The 14,915-nt window shown below is 40.7% G+C and overlaps 1 protein-coding gene across 1 annotated transcript; it reads left to right on the forward strand.

The window, feature by feature from the left end:
• On the forward strand, positions 10,254-14,467 carry LOC8066110 (AT-hook motif nuclear-localized protein 1). Its single transcript, XM_021465872.1, has 5 exons — positions 10,254-11,239; positions 12,398-12,465; positions 13,044-13,175; positions 13,333-13,494; positions 13,694-14,467. Exons 1-5 carry the CDS (start codon positions 10,705-10,707, stop codon positions 13,976-13,978), a joined length of 1,182 nt encoding a protein of 393 aa, XP_021321547.1. The 5' UTR covers positions 10,254-10,704; the 3' UTR covers positions 13,979-14,467.

The raw sequence follows: 14,915 nt of genomic DNA on the forward strand, positions 1-14,915 counted from the left end.
ATTCATAACCTCAGTCTCAAATCATAGAAATGAAAGACAAAAGACATGCAATATAAAAATGAGCTATTTGTGCAATGCCCGCGGAGGTGGCACCGGGCCGTTGCCGGGCCGACCCCTAAAACTTGGGTGCCGTGGGCCAGGCTGTCGTGCCTCAAGGTGCATGGCTTTCTATAAACACAACCACAACTGCAGCACAAATGTTTTTACTGGTGGTTTACTTAATCTACCACCAATAGAAATATTTATTTTCACTGACAGTAGGTTATGTTGATCATCCATACAAATAATAGCGCCACTTCTAGAGATGGTTGTCTTCTTTTTGTGAAACCTAGAGGCATTTGTCTTATCCAACCTCCACTACAAAACCAATTCAAAAGGAACACTTATATAGAAGTGATAAATTTTCATGTAAGTTAAATGAAGATAAATTTTATATTAAAGTTATAGACAACCAGGCATACAAACTTCCACTTGAAAACCTTTTCATTTAAAATCATTTATTAGGAAAACAAACTTCTTATATCTAATATAAACAACACTCCATTTGAAAATAGGACCACGGTTCAAAATGGATGATACTTATGTGTTGTGGTATAGGATCAGAGTATATGGTGTGGTAACTGATAAGAAAGGCTCGCGCGAGGGGCAGGTTCTAGGTTCGAATCTAATTAAGAAATCACACGAATACTTATTTCCCACACAAAAAAATGCGACTTGGTAGGTGCACGAGGTGTAACGGCCATGGGGTCTTAAACCACACCATGAGTAGAAATTAATTCTTACCGCTGACAAAAATAGTTTGTGTGCTGGTGTTAGCAGCCACAGCTGCAATAAACGATCACTAGCAGTATTCTTAAAAGAATTGGAAGCAGTTTCCTTTTTCATGATGGAAAAGAGGATCACAAACAAGATGTTTTGCAAGCTCGAGAAACTATTACTCTATTTCAAATTGTTTGTCATTTTAGTTTTATCCTAACTTAAAGTTTTCTAACTTCTACCAATACATGTTTACAGTGAATATACTGACAGCTGGATTTTTTTAAAACATATTAACAACTGGATTTAATGAAACTAATCTTATGTCGTAGTTGCCTGTGTGTTTTTCTACAAACATAGCAAACACTTCAGAGTCTAACTTAGTGCGAAACTAAGACAACTTATATTTTAGACGAAGGGAGTATGTGCTAGACTGCTAGTTGTGAAGATGTTTGGATCCACTAGAGCTTATTTATTGTGAATTTTTAAAACTCTACCTAATTCAAAGAGGACGTCTTTCACAAATCCAAACTATACATAGATTGTAACAAACTCAGAAGCTGGAAAAAGCTTGGAGGCGCTAGCTTGCGCGAGGCAAAATTTAAAGATCTACAAGTGATATAGAGCTGATCCAAACAGGTCTTTACACCAGCCTTTAACAATGCACAAACCACATGCCAACTTTTCATAATCTCACTAGCTGATCTAAACCAGGTCTACCGTAAATCAAATCGCCCAAAATATTAAGCTATTGGGCAAGTATATTAATTAGCATTAATAGTAATAATAATTTCCTTTAGCAGAGACTCATAGTATATATGTTTGTTCATGCCTTGTTTAGATAAATTTTTTTTGAATTTTGACATTGTAGCACTTTTGTTTTTATTTGACAAACATTGTCCAATCATAGAGCAATTAGGCTTAAAAGATTTCGCGATTTACAGACAAACTGTGCAATTAGTTTTTATTTTCATCTATATTTAATACTCCATGCATGTGTCGCAAGATTCGATGTGACGAAAAATCTTGAAATTTTTTTTAATTTTTGAGGTAAACCAAACGAGGCCTAAGCCAAATGGGGAGCCCGGATAGGCAAGCCCATGAGCGTGCAAGGCACCTTTACTAATCTAACATTTCCATAACTAATAATTTTTACGCCCTAACTTGTCCCGCGAGTTGCATGATGAGGGTGAGAAATTTTTTCGAAAAAACACTTGCTTCACTACATTTTTTTTTGGATCAGATTGAAAGTAACAAAAGAGAAGTTAAGACGTCGTCCTTTATCCGATCCACGCGTGCATGTGAACGCTTGAGGCTGGGGAAGCCAACAAAATAGCTGATGGACTTCTCCCTTTGTTGCCTTGTACGGTTAGCATCTATAGCTAAGCTGTTTGTGCGTGTTGACACTTGTTAATTTCCTGATGGAGGCGGCCCTCAGTTAGCTAGGGAGCATTTTCACCTAAACTTGTGACTAAGTTGGTGCTTAACTCCGATCATCACTTTCCCATTTTCCTAACTGCAAGAAAGTGAATAAGATATCCACTTGCCCATCACATCCTTAAAGTACAACATGCATGCCCTAGCCTACTTTTTAGGTTTTGCTTGCTTGTTTGTCTGCCTTCCCACAAGTAAACATTTGGTTGCATACACAGGTGGTGGAGTGCCCATGATCCCTCATGCATCTATCTCTCCTTTTTTTTATTTTTTTTTTGTTAAATTCCTTCTCAGTTGTTAATTAAATTAGTAGATAGATGGTAGATGGATTAGAGGGGCAAGGTTTGGAGTAAAGCTTGTCATTAGCCCTATCTTAATCAACTAATCCGACTATCTTATATATATGTTGTTCTGCTTTCGTCTACCGTTGGGCATTGACTCCTCAGTGTGTCCGGCTTGATTGCCGCCGTTCGGTAATCATTATAAACGCATTCCGTCCAAATCCGCCCCAATAAATCTTTATGTTTTTGTGGCTTAGTAAATCAATTTCCTTCCATACTTGTCTTGGAAGAAAATGAAAGGTTTGATATATTATCTTGAGAAATAAAGTAGGAGGCAAAAATATTGTTGAAGTTTGATGAGCTGTCCCCGTGGCTGGCCCTTTCTGGACGTATGCTTATGTGAGTGTGTTTATAGATAATCAGTGTGGCTGTTGAATTAAGATGGCAAAGCAGTAGTAATAAATTGTTTTCCCGGCCCTTTGTGTTTCTTTAATCTCAACTGCTCATCACCTTTCGGCCTTCATTAGTGTGTGGCTCCCTTGTAATGCACTCAAATTTGAACACGGTAGATGAATCCAGAACATGCATATGCACCTAAACTTTTTGAAGGCAGGATATATTATGCCTAAAATGAAGAAGCATAAAACAAACAGTTTCCACTTTTGGACCACTTATTTCCCCGCCCCACTTTCAATTCGGATAAGCACATCGATTGTTTACTTTAGGTTTTATTAGTACTAATTAATCATTCAGCATTTATCTAAAAAATAATCATTCAGCAACACCTAACATTTGCAGGAAACACAGAGTGTGTAGTTAGGTTAGTTGTGCTTCAGCGCGCTCTTGACCAACACGGTGCCTAAGGCCATTGTTCTGAGTGCAAGTTTTAATTTAGGTCTACGGTTTCTAAGACTATCACAACACCTAAAAAACTTGGGACGTAATGTTAAATAATTAAAATTTCTCAGGCAAAGTTATATAATAAAATCAAATGAAAGATAGATGAAACATCCACTTTTAAATGAAAAGTTTCATTCTATGATTTTTATAGACATTTAATTTCATATCTCTCACAGATATTGATAATATTGTGGTAAGGTCACTTCTCCTTTCTCTTCTATAGACATGTTATAAAAAATGTCTACAGGATAGTCTATTAAATACAAATAAAACTCATGAAACTTGCACTCATAGCATTTAATATGGTGCTTTGCTTATGATTGGACATAGTTTGCGGGGAAATGATGTATATCTAGTTTAACAATGAGGAAATACTACATCTCTTCTCATTCGAAAAAAAAGAAAAAAATACACATCTCTTCTCGCATAATAAATTTCTTGCCATGTCAATATTTTTATCATGTGGGACACCCTTAATGATAATGAGTTAAAAGATCTCTATAAAATCTTTATTGAGGCTTTGTTTAGATCTAAGTTTTTTTGGGATTTTGATATTATAGCACTTTCGTTTTTATTTGATAAACATTATCCGATCATAAAATAACTAGGCTTAAAAGTTTCGTCTTGTGATTTATAGATAAACTGTGTAATTAGTTTTTGTTTTTATTTATATTTAATATATGTACCATAAATTCGATGTGACGAAAAATCTTAAAAATTTTAAACAAGGCCAAACATCAGGGCCTTGTTTAGTTCACCCTGAAAACCAAAAAGTTTTCAAGATTCCCTGTCACATCGAATCTTGTGGCACATGCATGAAACATTAAATATAGACGAAAACAAAAACTAATTATACAGTTTAGCTGTAAATCACGAGACGAATCTTTTGATCTTAGTTAGTCCATGATTAGATAATATTTGTCACAAACAAACGAAAGTGCTACAGCACCAAAAACTTTTCACTTTTCAGAACTAAACAAGGGACCGTTTGTTTTCACAAATGTTAGTACGTGCTGCTGCTGCAGCAGCAGCATGTACAGTCCGAGATGGCATCCGTACGTACACATGCGTGCCAGAGGATGACAGAGGAGGCCACGTACCTACAGTACGCTGACACGACATTGATCAATTTTCACAAAAATTTTCAAAATTTCATATATTCTTGAATCTTTGAACATATGTATAGAGTATTAAATATACACGAAAATAAAAGCTAATTACATAGTTTGTTTGTAATTTACGAGACGAATCTGTTGAGTCTAGTTAGTATATGATTGGACAATAATTGTCAAATACAAACGAAAATGATACAATAGTGAAAACCAAAAATTTTCGTGAACTAAACAAGACCTGATTGTCAACGTACTACACACCGCCACTAAAAACCAAAAGCTTTTCAAGATTTTCTGTCACATTAAATCTTACGACACATGTATTAAATATTAAATATAGACAAAAATAACTAATTTCACAGTTTTTTATAATTTATGAGACGAATTTTTTAAATTTAATTAGTCTATAATGAAACAATAATTATTAAATAAAAACGAAAATACTAATATAGTCAAAAAAAAACTTTTCACCTTTTTAGCTTATATAAAAGAATTTAAAAGAAAACATCAACGCCTCCGGCTCCGATCCGATCGTGTTCTGAGGACTTTCAGAGGTACTGTACTCCGTACGTCATAGCCTGCCGTCGCAAACGTACGTACGTACAGGTTGCTGGATCGGCGGCTCTGAGCCCTGTGACCATGCACGCACACTCATGGCTTGGACTGCGACCGGGACGTACACTACAGTACAGGTTCAGAAGCGCATCCATATCAGGAAAGACAAGTATTACAGAGACTTCCGTTCCGTTCCGTTTTGTGTACATCTGGACACGTACACGCAGGGCCGTCTACACCGTTGACTATGGTCTTATTTAGTTACAATTTTTTTGGCAAAATGAACACCGTAACACTTTCATTTGTATTTGACAAATATTATCTAATCATAGACTAATTAAACTTTAAAGATTCGTCATGCAAATTACAAATAAACTATATAATTACTTATTATTTTATTTATATTTAATGCTCCATAGGATATTAAATATAGACAAAAATAAAAACTAATGGCTTGTTTAGATGTGTGAAAAGATTTTGAATTTTGCTACTATAGCACTTTCGTTTGTTTGTGACAAATATTGTTCAATTATGGACTAATTAGGATCAAAATATTTATCTCACGATTTACAGATAAACTGTGTAATTAATTTTTATTTTTGTGTATATTTAATGTTCCACGCATTTGTCGAAAGATTCAATTTGATGAGGAATATTAAAAAAATTTCGGTTTGGGGGCGAACTAAAGAAGGCACACACACAAACTATCAAATCACATGTGATCTGATGCACCGTACGGTGTGTGTTCAATCATGGGAGCCTGTACGTACGTCTGGTGTGTCTGGTCCGTCCGGCCGAGAGTCTTTTGACCACCGACTCATCTGCGGCCGGTCTGCGGTCCAGCTCCAGCACGCACGTACTCCTACTTTGCAGCCTACTCCGTACAGTACGTATAGTAAAAGCTACGCCTCGCACTGCCGGCATGCCATCCGTCCACTAGTAGCTCACGTCAGATAATAATTTTATAAAAGATAATTACTTCCTAGAATCAGTCAAATGTACGCATAAAAAGCATTTTTAGCTAGAGAAACTAAACTTCTACACAAAACATAAAGGAAAAAAAAAGCTCTGCCAAACAAAACAAACCCACGGTGGCCCTTGCTCTAGTCACGCTACAGTCCAATCCATATACGGTATATACATGCACGCATACAGTGGCGCAGTAAGGACTGGTTCAGTTGGCAAAATTTTTTGGATTTCGCTACTGTAGCGCTTTCGTTTGTTTGTGACAAATATTGTCTAATTATAGACTAACTAGGGTCAAAAGATTCGTCTCACGATTTACAGTCAAACTGTATAATTAATTTTTATTTTAGTCTATATTTAATGTTTCATACATGTGCCGTAAGATTCGATGTGACGAGAAATCTTAAAAATTGTGGGAACTAAACAAGGCCTAGTAGTGTTTGTATTTCCAATACGTACGCAATGCACATGACAAAGCATATGTCTGCATGCATGTGCGGGCGCGCCACTGCTTAGCTTTACTGGGACACGTTCCCACGCACAGGACGGGGGCCAAAAAAAAATCCTCAAAGCTACTCTACCTCTACTCCAGCTAATAACCATGTGTAGAAAAAAAAGTGTGGCTTCTCCTGTGTCTACTATACTCATCTCATCTAGTATAGGAGTAGGAGCATATATATCCATTCAAGCATGGTTTCCTGCATTGTTTTAGGGAGAGCTCTAATATATTCTTTTTTGGGGGTATTGTTTCTTTATGGGTGAGAGATAAGGACCACAATTGTAGCTTTTGTTTGCTTGTTTGAGATCCAGCTAGTACTAGCTACTTGCATTATTATTGTTCTGCTTTTTAAGTGGGAAGTTTGGCAATTGGCATGGCTTTGAATTGATTTTCCGCTTGTTTTGTCTTGTATATGTTTGGAGATTGATTATTGGCCGGAAGCTAGGATAGATATGTTACCTTCATTTATTTATTTATTTATTTATAAAAATAGTTGTGCCAACAACAAAAAAGGGGTAAAAAGGTGGTGGTTCTAGCTACCAAATATATATATATATTCCGTTCACATTGAACTTGCGCCTGGCACATCATCAAGTGTTTGCAACTTTATTTCTTTGTTTTTTGTCTTGAATTATTCAGAGGAGGAAGTATTTCGTAAAAATTGTGTTTGCAGGTTTTTTTTAAACATTTTAACATAAGTTAGAAACAGGGTGTTTGATTGATGAGATCTTCGCACGACTCGTGTCACGACTCCCACGCCCTAGTGAGTACCGCCGCCACTGCTCTTGCTGCTCTCCCTTCCTTCCCTTTTGGCATCTCACGGAGGCTGGAGGTAGTGGGGATCCATTCTTTTCGATAAGTTTTCTAGTGGATCGAGTCTCGCAGTGTTAAGATTTCTCAATATCAAGTTTCTTGGTATTGGAGATTTATCTCCTCCTCCTCCCTAACAACGACAGGGGGTAGGATGGATTCGTTTCTCTATATCGGTTATGTGGAAGATGAGGGCGACAACGGCGTCAGCAACTTCCTCGGCTTGACGACATGAAGACTCGGCTTTCCAACCAGGACATAAAAGACGGAGATAATGTCGCCGACATGGAATATTTTTCTCTAGTTTCTTCTTTATTTTGTCATTGTTAGATCGGACCACGATGAAGGACCAGGGAGAATAATTTTTAGATCAGTCTTCCTTATTCTTTGGTGGCAGAAGAAGAAGAAGAAGAAAGACACACGTAAGAAGTTTCTCCACTTTGCCTACAGGAATGTTAGGCGTCGTTTGTTGGACACTATTCTCGGGTCTTTTGCCGAGGGTTTTTTTGTGCGGTCATCCATACGAATCGTCAAACATGTTTGGAGTTGAGATTTTGAGCTATACAAAGAGTGGGTACAATTTAATTTATAATTAAGTTTCTAGTTATACATAGTGTATTCCAGAGCGATTGTAACGTAATGATGTACTAAACTATGATCTAATATAATTCTTCTTTCTTTTTAAAAAATAAGTTAAAAACAAATTAACATCACTCTAATTTAAATCATAAATGGAAGCAGTATCTTCTAGTTGGATTGAAATAGAATGATACTTAAATAATAAATGAAGCAATATCATCATCACAAATCACAAACCCTTTTAATTAATAGAGGAAACTGCAAAAATGGTTGCATGGCCAGATCAAAAGAAATTTTCACAGAGAGAAAATTGAGCTTAGCATCATTTTGAGATCGCGACTACTAATTTTGTTTTATAAAAAAATGCGTGACTCATATTCCAAAATGTTTCTCATTGTAGTGGTTATTTTACTATAAAAAGGTATTGCTACATGATAAAATAATGGTAGGGTAGTACTCAATCCATCCCAAATTGTAAGTCGTTTGACTTTTTTAATATCAAGTTTGACCATTCGTCTTATTCAAAGTTTTATACAAAATATCACTTTTTTTGTTGTGTATTGTTTTATTAATAAAAGTTCTTTAAGAATGACTTAAATTTGACTATATTTGCACAAATTTTTTGAATAAGACGAGTGGTCAAACTTGGGGTAAAAAAAGTCAAACGACTTACAATTTGGGATGGAGGGAGTACCATTTATGGATTTCGACAGGTGAAGTAGTAGGATGAGACAAAAGTAACGTTAGTCTCGTTTAACATGGTGATTGTACCTTTATTTTTTTTTTGCATATCTAGGATTGTTTTAGGGAGAGGTTGTATTTATTCGTTTGTATTAGTTTATGGATGCCCATTTGATAAGGTGATGAGACATGATGATGACAATAAGCTTTGTTCAAGATCCAGTTACTTGTTGTTTTTCTTTGTATGTAGGTGGGGAGCTTGCCGCATGCCTTTTATTTTATTTTCCATGGTTTTTGTCTTGTATATGTTTGTATATTGGATGAAAGCAGGGGAGGATATGCTTTGGTTTCCATTTGTGCCAAGAGAAAAGAGTAAAAAAGAGGTGGTGGTTCTAACTATCGCACATGCATATATGTATTCATTCATTTGCGTACTGAATTTATAATTTGCGCGTAATACAGCATGTTGAGGCGTTAGTTATTCTCTGTTTCTTATTATTTCATTTGAAAAGTGGAAATATTTTGTAAAGTGTATGCTGTTCATGTATTTTTGTACATCCACATCTAAAAAGATGCATTTTTTTAAACCCTTGTACATCCACATCTAAAAAGATGCATTTCTTTGAACAAGTGAAGCAACACATCACATTGGAGTTTCCTAAAAAAACACATCACATTGGAACAAGAAATCTTCATTTTAAATGTATAAAACCCTATTGAGTTAGGAAAAAAAATCCCAGCAACACCACTTCCTCAAAAAAAATAAATAAAACCCACTTGTGTATAATATTATTATGGATTTCTTGGAAAATCGGCACAGCTTTTTAGGTAGGGCCAGATAAAAAAAATTCCTAAAGAGGAAAATGAGGTGAACATCATTATTTTGGCAGCAACTACTAGTTTTTATTTTTATTGTATAAAGATTCCAAAATGTTTCGTACTATTTTATTTTTTTTAAAGGGTACTATTTTAGTTATTTTATTAGCTATATATAAATCATCATCATCATCATCAAGATTGTAGTACGCGACAAAATATTGGTTACAGCACTATTTATCGATTTCGACAACAGAAATTGGTCCACAGATAAAAAGGTAGGCGAAACCCCTTTTTCTTCTCTCTCCGGATTGGTGAAAAAAAAAATCTAAAAAAGCTGTACTACAGAAAACACGTTGAATTCCCCGTCGTTGGATCCGAGCTGTTTCCATCCCATCTCCACAGTCCCTGTTCTGCGTCTGACGTGTCACTGTTCGCTTTGACACGCTTGACCCGCGGGAAGGGAAGGGAAGGGAAGCAGCCAGCGCCAGCGGCGCATGCGACAAGCCGACGACCAGTCAACCACGCCCTCACAGTGGCAAAACCGTAAATCCACCTCCCCCATCTGCCGTAACAATAAACCCGCGCTTATAATTAATTAATTAATTAACTAGGCCGCGTGACGCCAAGCGCCTTTTGCCGGTTCTGCCCCCCGGACCCGGGTTCACGGCACGGCGCCAAGCAACGGGCATCTCTCTCGGGTTCCCGCATTAAAAACCAAAGGACGAGCACGTGGGCCCCACGCGCGCCCCCGCTCTTAAACCGCGACAATTTCGGCCCCCGTTTCTTTACTGCGCGGGTGGCTAAATAAATAATTTAATATTCCCCCCGATAACCTAATTTATTTCGTTTTTTTTAATCCCGCAATTTCGCCCTCTCGGCCTCTCCCCAGCGCGCGCGGCGGCAGCGGCAACTTTTTTGCTTTTATTTAGTTTTGGCTTTTTTTATTTATTTCATTCGCTCGCCCCCCTTGCATTTCCGCCGCCCCCCCTTTCTTTTGCTCCTTCTTCGCCTCGCGACCTCCGCTTCGTCGTCCTCCTCCCGCTGCTGCTCTGTTTTATTTGGCGATTTTTTTTTCGCTGGTTCGAGGATTTTTTGGAGGAATATTTCGGGATTTTTGGGGGATTTTCTTTTTTGTGCGTGGATTTTTTTTCTTTTTTTTTTTGGGGGGGGGGAGGCGTCCGGGTGCTGCTGCTAAAGGAGGGGAGATGGGGAGAGTGTGCGTGAGCTCCAATGGCGACTGCTCGTGGCGGGAAGCTTAGTAGGAGGAGGACGACGACTACGAGCAGGCGGGCGCGTGCGGGTTGCTGCGTGCATGGAGGCCAAGCCGGTGGAAGCGAGTGCCGCGCCTGCTCCTGCGCCTCCGCCTATGGCGGTAGCACCGGTTACGGCGGCGCCACCAGAGGCGACGGTGAGCTTCCAGCAGGCGGCGCCGGCGGCGGAGATGGGTAGCTCGAGCGCCGTCCTGGTGCCGCCTCTAGCTACGGCGGCGGCGGTGGCGGGAGGAGGAGGCGGCGCCATGGCGCTGGGGCCGGTGCTGATGAAGGTGCCGAAGAAGCGCGGGAGGCCGCGCAAGTACGGGCCGGACGGGAGCCTGATCCGCCCGCTCAACGCCACGCCGATCTCGGCGTCCGCGCCCATGCCCACCGCCGTGGCGCCCGGGCAGTACACGCCCGCCTCCGCGGTGGGCGCCGCCATGAAGCGCGGCAGGGGACGGCCCCTCGACTTCGCCGCCGCCGCCGCCAAGCAGCAGCAGCAGCAGCAACAACACCATCACCAGCACCACCACCTCCAGCACCACCAACACCAGCAGCCGCAGCAGCAGTTCGGCTTCCACTTCAACTCCATAGGTAGGACTACTCCCAAATCTCTCGCTCGGATCGCATTTCCCCTCTGTTTTTTTTCCCTCGTACTAGTAGATTCATAGTAGATTAATTAAACCCTTCTAAAAAATGTATTAAAATTCTTTTTGGGATAATCCACAACCTATTCCAGAGATAAGGATTGGATTTTCTCTCTCGCTTTTTTTTCCCCGACAAATTCCTCGACTAGAGGAGATGAGCGGCGGTGGAGGGGCCAATGGCAGGAGGAGTTGTAATTGGGTGGCGGCGTCACCCGCTCACTCCTTGTCATGACACTGTCCGTGTCTGTCCCTCTCTTATCCGAATATTTCTTGTCTCCTCCACTCTACGCAGCTCACTCGTGCTGCACTGCATGATCAGATACTAGTAGTTCGCATGGTCAGGGACCTCAGGCAGGCAGGCAGGCTCATGCAGCCGGTTGGTGCGCTGTGTTCCAAGATTCGTGGCTCGGCCGGGGAGCAAAGTGGGGGCCAGATGGAGGCATATCCCTCTGCCTGAATCCGACCCCCGTTTTGTTGGTTGCTCTCAGGGCTTCTTGGTGTTCTGTGGTGGGGTTCAGCCGTTGTGGGGATGCCTGCCATGGTGGTGCTGCCTTGCTTGTGGTTAACAGTCCAGTCCTGGAACAAAATATGGGAGATATAAATCATTTGAAGATCCTCCTTGTTAGGTTCTACCACGGTCGGTGCCTTTTGTCATCCCTTGTCTCTAGGGTCTCTCTGGTAGTAGGTCTGAAGGTGATGGTCTGATGGATATAGTTCAGACATAGTACGGAGTATCTGTGTTTCCCAAGGTTGGTGGTGACAGTTAGTATGACTGGACTGAGAATGTAGAGTGAATGCTTGGGGGTACTAGAATACGGTGGTAATTGTTTGTATGACTGGACTGAACATTAACAGTGAATGAAATATTTATGGGATTCTGTACATGTAGAAGTGAATCATCGTTGGATGACGCAGCTGTGTCACTAGATGTTCATCTTTCTCATGATGTCGCACAGACCTGATTTCCTGATGAGATCACTGTCATAGATCCGTAATAGACTAAACTATCTTTTCTAGCAAATTGGCATTCTGCAGTCCTTTCATTTGGTCAGTTTGCTTTGCTACAATCTGCCGTTACTTTCTTAACAGCCTAATGTGTTGGCAGGTGACATGGTGGCATGTTCTGCTGGTGCAAATTTCACTCCGCATATAATTACCGTCGCTCCTGGTGAGGTATGGATCTAGATGTTATCTATGATGTGAACAGCTGCCATTTACACTTGAACTCATTTGGCGATTTCTGGTTGAGACTGTTTCTGAGTTCTGACCAGACAGTCTGTATATGTACCTTCATAATCTTTCTTACCTGAAATATCATTTTTCTGCATCTTCAGTTATAACATGTTCTTTTCTACAAATTTTGATGTGATCAGCTATATCATTTTATATCTGTTCACACATTTTGTTTCATATAATCACTTATAAGTAATGTGTTGAGCACAGAGATCCAAGGTTGCACACTCAGCTTTGTATGCTTTGCTTTGGTATGATTAGCCAAAGCAAGTCATGATACTCTTATTTCAGTATTCCTATCCATTCAGTTAGATAAGGATAGGTGAACACATCTTATTTGGCATTCCTGTTGAATTTGTCAAAGATTGAAATGAATTCTGCCTTTCTTTTGGCCTTTTCAATTCCTGTGTGTACATGCATTGCTCCTCTTACAGTTACAGCTACACTATTATTCCTTTTCCTGAAGTGGTCCGTATCCGTGTGCGAAATAGTGATCTGTATTTTCTCTGTTCGTTCAGGATGTGACGATGAAGGTTATATCATTTTCGCAACAAGGACCACGAGCTATCTGTATTCTCTCAGCAAACGGCGTTATATCGAACGTTACACTTCGTCAGCCTGATTCCTCTGGTGGCACGCTAACTTATGAGGTTAGCCATGCATGACGCTTTCACTCCCTTCATGGATTGACACACAAAAGTTCTTACTGGGCGCATGGTTTCATATGTATGTCTGTGTGGATGCAGACAAAGGATTTTGAGTGGTCCTACTTAACCCCATCTATCTGATGCCCTGTTTTGGTTGTAGGGACGCTTTGAGTTGCTGTCCTTGTCTGGGTCCTTTATGCCAACTGAAAACAACGGAACACGAAGTCGGTCAGGTGGGATGAGCGTGTCTCTTGCAAGCCCAGACGGTCGTGTTGTCGGTGGAGGAGTTGCCGGCCTGCTGGTGGCAGCAAGTCCTGTTCAGGTATGCGTTTGTTCACCCGCTTTTAAAGATTGAATGCCTGCCTATTAGTATGAAGCTCAATTGTACAGCTGAACTACCAAAACTGCATGCCTTGTGCAGTCTATGACCATAGTTGTTCCATCTATCCTTCTGATAACTATAGTCTGTCTGTTGCCTATATAAGCTCAAAGTGTAACTGAGTCAAGAGTATGTTCGGCAGATTGTGGTTGGGAGTTTCCTGCCAAGCTACCAGATGGAGCAGAAGAACAAGAAGCCACGGGTGGATGCGGCACCTGCCACCGTCCCACAGACGCCTCCTGCTGTCCCAATCTCGAGCACGGACACCCACAGCAGCGAGCAAGGGCAGCAGGCCCAGAGAGGGATGACCTCAACAGGAGCCTACGGCGCGGACCAGAGCTGGGCATCCTCTGCGCAGCAGCCGATGGCCGAGGTGTCCAGGACGCCGTCATCCGGGGACCTGAAGATGACTGCGTCTGGATCATGAGCCCTCTGAAACCCAGCTGGAGCTAGCCACACTGACTGGGAGCCAAGGTCCCCGCCGGAAGAGGGAAGGATGATGGATGTATTGGTTCATTTGTTCCTGACTTGTGAAAGATGTGTCTACTGCTGCAGATCTCGCACTAGGGCGGTCTAATTGTTGCTGTATGATGAGGCAGGCAGGAGGAGAGACTAACAACTGCATTCGCTGTAGCCGTGTGACCTTAGTGTGTTGTACCCAACCCCCCTACCTAGTAGGGTTTTGTAACACCCATTGTCGGAGAGTGCGTGCGTGTGTGTAGTAGCTATTACCATTACCACCACAGTTTGAGTGTGCTAGCTAGCGGCGTGTGTTGTTTAGGCGACCTTGTCGAGTAATTCTTGTGTTGGATTATTACCTTACCTTAAGTGCTGGATTAATTGGTACCCCTGTATCTGTATTGGATCTGGATCACCCCACTCCTGGATTAAATTAGCATCAGAAATTCTCCATGTTTACTGTTACTAGTCTGTTACTACTATACACACTATTTCCTCCTGTGTGTCGTGTGATGTCGTACGTAATTACGTACAGTACTGTTTGTTCACTGTGGCAGCGCCGCCTCGTTTTTGAGCTTGCATTGCATCACTGTGGCAAGTAGGAGTAGCTGGTGTGGGTTTATTATTTTCCATGTCTGTCAATGGGCCTGGGAGGACACGTCATCAGGTGACATCTTGGTACTGGAAGCTGTGTTTAGTTCAGGCCTTGTTTAGGCCGTGTTTAGTTCCTTGTGGGAAAAATTTTGCGACACTGTAACACTTTCGTTTGTTTGTGGTAATTATTGTCTAACTATGGACTAACTAGGCTCAAAAGATTCGTCTCATAAATTCCGACCAAACTGTGCAATTAGTTTTTATTTTTATCTATATTTGATACTGCATGCATACGTCTAAAGATTCGATGT

The sequence above is a fragment of the Sorghum bicolor genome, chromosome 7, assembly GCF_000003195.3.
Source record: "Sorghum bicolor cultivar BTx623 chromosome 7, Sorghum_bicolor_NCBIv3, whole genome shotgun sequence".
In the NCBI taxonomy this organism is placed as follows: Eukaryota; Viridiplantae; Streptophyta; class Magnoliopsida; order Poales; family Poaceae; genus Sorghum; species Sorghum bicolor.